A 7,678-nucleotide genomic window follows, 5' to 3' on the forward strand; every position below is an offset into this window, starting at 1 on the left:
CCTTGAGCAGTGGTGGAGCTTGAAGCTGCTCAGTCTAGAATTGAAGTGGTAGCGTTCACTTGGGAATTCATTTCATTGGGAGGTGTGCTCTAGCTTATAATAAGATATAGTGATTATGACATTTCATCATAACTGGTTTACATTGCCTGGCGGCATGACATTATTGTATTAATGAGGTGAAGCAAGTAGGAGAGAAGAACATAACCTAGCAGACAGAAAAGATACTTGTTGGGGTAAAAATACACTTAATTTATTTTTCTGCTTGATGAGGAAGAAGATGTTTTGGAGATAATTGTCATGCCTTGGCCTTGCCTGCTTGAAGAGCTAAAGCCACCCCCTCCGACACTGTAATCTCCTCCTCCTCCTCCTCCACCACCTATAGAATATCCTCCTCCAAATCCGCTACCTCCACCAGCCCCATAATCAATTCCACCTCCTCCATATCCACCAGATCCTCCTCCATATCCACCAGATCCTCCTCCATATCCACCAGCTCCTCCTCCATATCCACCAGCTCCTCCTCCATATCCACTAGCTCCTCCTCCATATCCACCACCGCCTGCTCCATATCCACCGCCTCCAGCGCCATATCCACCGCCTCCAGCGCCATATCCACCTCCTCCAGCGCCATATCCACCTCCTGATCCTCCTCCGCCTCCAATATTATATGAAGTGGAACCACTGACCACAGCTGTAAGAAAAAGTGTTCATATTAGAAGGTAATATTTATACATTTCACCAAAAATATGATTTAAATAATTACTGTTCACTTACAGATGTTCACAGGATTTGTGATCTCTCCAGACATCCTGTAATTTAAAATAAAAGAAAATCAGTTTCATTAAAAAAAAACCAGTAGAAATAGCGCATTCTGAATAGAAGCTTTTAATTCACATTATTTGTATACACTGTATATATCATTGAATTCAATAGTTTACAACCCTTACCGGTTAAGAATATTTCATGCTTATTATCTATAGTTCAACTGCAAAGGACTATCTATATTGGCAATAAATCTTAACTCAGAGCTAGGCAGGGGTCAGCAAATGAAACATGGTTTCATGATGTACCAAATGGTGCAATTGAGATTGTTAGGCTGTATAAGACTCCAACATGTAATTTTCATACTATTTTGATTAGTTCATGTAATTCCTAAGCTATTGAATACAATGAAAGCCCATGACATTAGGAATACGCAGAACATACCTGCATTCTTCTCCTTCCAGCAGTGTTCTGTAGGTAGCAATCTCAATATCTAGGGCCAGTTTCACATTCATCAGCTCCTGGTAGTCACGCAACTGCTTAGCCAAATCTTCCTTTGCCTTTTTAAGGGCAACCTGAAGTTCATCAACTTTCTTCTGGGCATCTTTTATAGCAAGCTCACCACGTTCTTCAGCTTCTGTGATCCCTGATTGCAGAATAGCACACTAAAAACAAGAAATATAATTAGAGTAAAATATATTTGTATGGCAGTCTATCTAATAACATTGGACAGAGGCAGTGGGGTTCAGGCCCATTTACAATGGCCAAAGATTGGGCTCATTCGTCAGCTGATTCAATCTTTAGGGGCTCTAAAAATCTATATTTAACAATACTGAACTACAAATATGTGAATGCCAGCTTTTAGGCGACAAAGATTCCGATGGGCCATCAGAGGCATAAGTATAATGGTTTGTGCTTAGACATATTGTTATATCCAAATAGCTTGGAATGAGGGATGTATACAAACAATATGAGGAACATGCTTGTTTTATTGTATAGTTGATGCTTGAAACCTGTTGTGTGCTTATTATACTACATGATGTGAGTGGCCAACAATGCTTTTACCTGTTTCTTCACGTTTTCGATTTCAGCCTTCAATCTTTGAATCATACGGTTCAACTCAGCTATCTCGTTTTTGCTGCTTTTAAGATTGCTACCATGTTGACCTGCTGTCTCCTGTAGTTGCTGAAACTATAGAAGAACATACAGACAATAAGGAGAGATTTATTAATATTGTCTGAAAGATTCACAGTATAAAACTGACCAGACAGGCAGTCTGAAGATGCCCCAAATTCATCACAGTAGCGCACGCTGTCTGATAAATATGGGGGATCTTTCTAGACATGTCAGACACTTTTCTCTTCCTTCCCACCTCATAACTGGCTATCTTAACATCGATATATTACGCCATAGAATGCGCATTCTATTAACAAATCTGGTGCATTTTATGTCTGTTCTTCACCACACTTTTCAAAACTGTCTAGGGAGGTGCAAAGAATGTCTAAAACACAAGAAAATTGGTGCACGCATGTATGCCTTTTTTGGCCCAATTTATGCCAGATTTCTGGCAATTTTTGCTTAGTAAATTTTATTCTATAGGTAGTAATATAACCATTTATTGGACTAAGTATCATTTCACATGATATAACGTATAAGTAGGAAATATGTGACATCAATACAATAAACTTGACGATAATTTTTTTTAGATTATTTCAAGTCTCTTAAAGTAACGCAACTGCTTATTAATTATATTAATCCACTTTAGGACATAATAAGATAATTTGGTACTATGATGCAGAAGTCAATACTCATTTTTACTATTTTATATATAATATCTGGTTATATAAAAGATGTCATTTATGATCAAGCTATACAGCTTCACTGGTAACCTATTTAATCAATTTAGCACAATATTATCATTGACCAGATTTAGCCAAAACTTAGTTATATGTTGATATTGCACAATGAGTAGTTGCATCACAATGTGCGACCTGTTAAACTATGCGCTATAATAAAGTTGATAATCTTCAATATTTAATGTGGTTAATATTGCCACGCCCAAGTAGCAGTAAGATTCACCCTGTACGTTATTAAGATGAAGAAGATCTGTAGCATGCCAACAACAATAACTGAGGTTAATATTCTTAAACTCCCAAGGCGTGTTTTAGACATTACAAAGATGGCATTATCATTACCTTCATGGCATATGCAGCTTCAGCCTCGGCTCGGCTTTTCTGTGCAATCTCTTCATACTGAGCCTTAACCTCAGCAATGAGTCCATCAAGATCTAGAGATCTATTGTTGTCCATAGAAAGAATTACTGAAGTGTCAGAGATCTGGCCTTGAATGTCACTCATCTCCTGCAATTTAAATACAACTGCTTAGTGGTCGTCTAAAGAAAAAAATGCAATATACCTATAAACATCTTCAGTGAAATGAGGTTGGTGATGATAAATGCATGTTAAGCTTATAATAAGCACAGTCAATTCTTTAAAAATGACATTTTAACAACATACTCAACTTGACATTTATTTTGGTTCATAGTCAAATGTCTTATTAACATACTTAAATGTGTTTTCTAGTTTAGAACAGCCATTGTCAAATACAATTTTAAGTAAATTCGTACTTAATAGATGAGGATTCCCAATTCAGAAACCTCATCTATTAGCCAAGTCAAAGAGAAGCTACAAAGAGCATCTCACACTCTGGAGGACCCAAAACATGTACAGGCCACTGAATGAAGTAGTAACTGTGTAATGCTTCCTTTCACCTGTGGTGCTGCTGCAGGGAAATTGAACACCTGCTGCCTTGTTGCCAAGGCACTTTACAATTTATCATTGGTAGTCCTAGCAGAGTTACATGTACAGGCTGAAATCAGCCTATTGTTGGGGTTCTTTCTAACAAAAAGGGATTGTCCAAAGAGGACAACCTCTTAAATGGACAGACACTGCATTGACTAGGTAGTAACTAGAAGGGAGAATTTACCGCATCATAAAGTGTTCTTATAAAGTTGATCTCATCAGTCAAAAGATCTGTTTTGATTTCCAGTTCCACCTTGTTCATGTATGCAGCATCCACGTCCTAGAAATAATTTAACATAATGAATCAATGAATGCACAATCACCAGACCTTATGAGCTTTAGAAAATTATTAGTGATTGACCGCAACAGTTCTATTTGGCATTTCTATATGACAGCCAGTTCTAGATTGTTGGAGCCAGCTTTTCAATGAAAGAAAAACAATATTAATGGTCAAGGTTAAATAGCATTCCGCCATAGGTATTAACAAAATCAGCAAAAACTGCCAAAAAAATAATAATTGGAAATTATAATTTTTCTAAACACTGGATTAAACAGTGGCAAAGTCCATAATAAAATGATTATGTTAATGTCAGATTTTCTTTTTCTGCACAATCATTATGGGGTATAGCAGGTCACTGTATTTATTACACATATTACTGAATTCTTTGATTTTATTGCATGTTTGTTAATGCTCACCTTCTTGAGGATCACAAATTCATTCTCAGCAGTTGTGCGCTTATTTATCTCATCCTCATATCTACCAGAAGGAAAACAAAATTGTAATCTATATTGTGTATACTGTATATACAGAACTTTTAATAATACCATGTTCATCACTCATTCTAGAGTATCTCTTTCCTATAACTTTTGTCTATAAGGTAGGAGTAGCCGAGTAGATTAAAACAATATAGTCTAGTATACATATTGTATATGTGAATTTAAATATTCATGTACAATAAAAGCTTTGCATTTAAGATTACTAAATAAATTACAGCCATAGCATAAAAAAAATATCACACATTTTCCTTAACCATGAAATCTTATGGACTTGGAGAACTTGGCCAAAATGCATTAGGAAGTCCCACAGTGATAAAAGTTTTGACACATTCCCACCTTACTAAGCTTAGAACATATAAATTCACCCCTTAAATAAGTAAATTTCTATTAAACAACCATTACTAAGTCATAATGTTTTAAATATATTTGCTATAGAAATACTGTATGATGTGGTAGGGTCTGTTTACATAATGGACAATCAGACTCTATGCATTTAGATGACTCATACTTGTTCTTGAAATCTTCCACAAGGTCTTGCATGTTCCTCAGTTCTCCATCCAGACGGGTTTTGTCGTTAAGTAATGAATCCAGCTGTCGCCTCAGGTTACTGATGTAAGCTTCAAAAAGAGGCTCAATGTTGCTTCTTTTTGTTCCACCTTTTTGTCCTTGCTCCTGTAAGAAGCTCCACTTTGTCTTTAGAACTTGATTTTGTTGCTCCAAAAATCTGACCTAGAATACACCATAATATAGCCAGCATATAATACAATGGTAAAACAACCAAAAAGCATAAATACAAAGGCAATAAAAAATTATTCAATGAATTATGTTACCTTGTCAATAAAGGTGGCAAATTTATTGTTGAGGGTCTTAATCTGCTCCCTTTCTTCTGTTCTCACTTTTTGAATAGTTGGATCAATTTCCAAATTAAGAGGTGCTAGCAAGCTTTGGTTAATTGTTACTTGTTGAATTCCACCAGGTGGGCACACAGGAAAATTTGGGCCACCAAAACCTCCATCTGGAAAGTTTCCTCCAGGTCCACCAAATCCTCCACCATATCCCCCTCCACCTCCCATTCCACCACCACCATATCCCCCTCCACCTCCCATTCCACCACCTCCCATTCCACCACCAAATCCTGCTCCTCCAGCCCCTCCACCAAAGCCTAAACCACCTCCACCTGCTCCACCACCAAACCCATAGCCACCACCACCACCACCACCAGCACTACTGCCTAAACCACCACCATGGGCACTTGCACTAATAGATATTCTTTTATTTCCCCCAAGGGAATAAAGGCTTCTAGAACCAAAGCCGCCAGAACGTCCAAAACTACCACCACCACCTCCACCACCCCCTGAAGTTCTACATACAGTAGCTGAACTGAAGCTGGTTCTTACTCCACCACCACCACCACCACCACCACCACCACCTCCTCCAAGTGAAGAAGCTGAGAAGTTCCTGCTACCCGACACAGACTTACTACCAAATGACTGGTTCCTACTCATTTTGGGAAATTCTAGGATTAAGAAAAATGTAAGAAATGAAAAAGCTGATCCACAAAAGCAGAAGTCAGAGGGAAGGAGTCTAAGCCCCTCTGTGCAGTGAGTTCGTTCTCTCACCTTTTATATCATCTAATAAGTGGGTTTGGCTGCCTAGGGAATCAGAAAATCAATTTAATGTAATCATGGGCTTGGCAGATTTGGCATGCCTGGCAGCACATCTTTTATTTTTGCTGCTTATTGGATTGATAAATTGGGACACACCTCTTAATGAACAGGAAAAAAAAAAGGTATGAGATATTACTTCACTTGGCTTTGGGGTTATGAAATCCTTTTATGTATTAGATTAGTGAGCATATCCCAGAATAGATCTCCAGGCTACCTTTTTTTATATTTTGGAATCAATGTGCAGTACCAGCATATTATAATCTGTGTTCCACCCCTTCATGTCATCCCAATTCATTTTAGACTTTGTGCCAGATCATTAATATGGAAATTACTCTGTGATTGAAAAACAAAAGGTTCTCATGTGGTCTACCTTGTATGTTACAATTGTTATTGTAATCTATAATCTAAACTAGTACGTAAATAAAACCACATTAAAGATATATAACAAAGAGACTGAATCACAATGTAAGGGCAGATACAGACGGACGTTGCGTTTTTACGCGCGCAAACAACGCAGCGTTTTGCGCGCGCAAAAACCATTTCACAGCTGCGTGTGTCATCCGTGTATGATGCGCGGCTGCGTGATTTTCGCGCAGCCGCCATCATAGAGATGAGGCTAGTCGACGCCCGTCACTGTCCAAGGTGCTGAAAGAGCTAACTGATCGGCAGTAACTCTTTCAGCACCCTCGACAGTGAATGCCGAACACAATATACAGCAACCTGTTAAAAAAAAAGAAAAAGTTCGTACTTACCGAGAACTTCCCGGCCGTTGCCTTGGTGACGCGTCCTTGGTGACGCGTCCTTGGTTACGCGCCTCTCTTGACATCGGGCCCCACCTCCCTGGATGACGCGGCAGTCCATGTGACCGCTGCAGCCTGTGCTTGGCCTGTGATTGGCTGGAGCTGTCACTTGGACTGAATTGTCATCCCGGGAGGTCAGACTGGAGGAAGAAGCCGGGAGTTATCGGTAAGTCAGAACTTCGTTTTTTTTTACAGGTTCATGTTTATTGGGATCGGTAGTCACTGTCCATGGTGCTGAAACAGTTTAACTCTTTCAGCACCCTGGACAGTGACTATCTCCGGACGTCGCGTACCAGAATTTTTTTTCCCGGGTTCGGCCAAAACTAGTTCGGCCGAACCCGGTGAAGTTTGGTTCGATTGTCCGGGTTCGCTCATCTCAAAGACACTCCATTTGGATGTTTGGAAACAGAAAAGCACGTGGTGCTTTTCTGGTTACATTCATCCTTTTGACAGCTGGTGCACTGTTTCAGTCGGTTCGCACGGAAGTGCTTCCGTGCGACCTGCGTGGTTTTCACGCACCCATTGACTTCAATGGGTGCGTGATGCGCGAAATACGCAGAGATATTGAACCTGTCGCGCTTTTTGCGCAGCTGACAAATGCTGCGCAAAAAGCACGGACTGTCTGTACTGCCCCATAGACGTGTGTTGGTCTGTGCGTGGCGCGTGAAAACCATGCGGCCCGCACGGACCGAATACACGCTCGTGTGAATCCCCCCTAATCTAAATAGGTGTCATGTAACCGATCTCCACATAATACACATTCATAAAAACGACTTAAAGAGTCTCTGTCACCAGATTATCAAATCTCTATCTCCTATTGAATGTGATCGGCGCTGCAATGTAGATAACAGCAAAGTTGTTTTTTTTTTAA

At 39.5% G+C, this 7,678-nt stretch overlaps 1 protein-coding gene across 1 annotated transcript; it reads right to left on the reverse strand.

Moving 5' to 3' along the window:
* Positions 1 to 245: 245 nt before the first annotated feature.
* On the reverse strand, positions 246 to 5,845 carry LOC142742260 (keratin, type II cytoskeletal cochleal-like). The gene is made up of 9 exons (XM_075851817.1): positions 5,171 to 5,845; positions 4,849 to 5,069; positions 4,260 to 4,320; positions 3,748 to 3,843; positions 2,958 to 3,122; positions 1,828 to 1,953; positions 1,207 to 1,427; positions 775 to 809; positions 246 to 691 (listed from the first exon to the last, which is right to left on the reverse strand). The coding sequence occupies exons 1-9, from the start codon at positions 5,843 to 5,845 to the stop codon at positions 246 to 248; spliced, it is 2,046 nt and encodes a 681-aa protein (XP_075707932.1).
* Positions 5,846 to 7,678: the final 1,833 nt, after the last annotated feature.

This window comes from Rhinoderma darwinii, chromosome 2 (assembly GCF_050947455.1).
Source record: "Rhinoderma darwinii isolate aRhiDar2 chromosome 2, aRhiDar2.hap1, whole genome shotgun sequence".
In the NCBI taxonomy this organism is placed as follows: Eukaryota; Metazoa; Chordata; class Amphibia; order Anura; family Rhinodermatidae; genus Rhinoderma; species Rhinoderma darwinii.

Bases quoted from the DNA above. Each gene is read 5' to 3' on its own strand.
- LOC142742260 (XM_075851817.1), bottom strand. From the start codon at position 5,845: ATGAGTAGGAACCAGTCATTTGGTAGTAAGTCTGTGTCGGGTAGCAGG. The intron at 3,844-4,259 runs GTGAGCATTAAC...AATTATTTCTAG, and splicing joins AATTTGTGATCCTCAAGAAG to GACGTGGATGCTGCATACAT. The intron at 810-1,206 runs GTATGTTCTGCG...TTTAAATTACAG, and splicing joins CTGGAAGGAGAAGAATGCAG to GATGTCTGGAGAGATCACAA.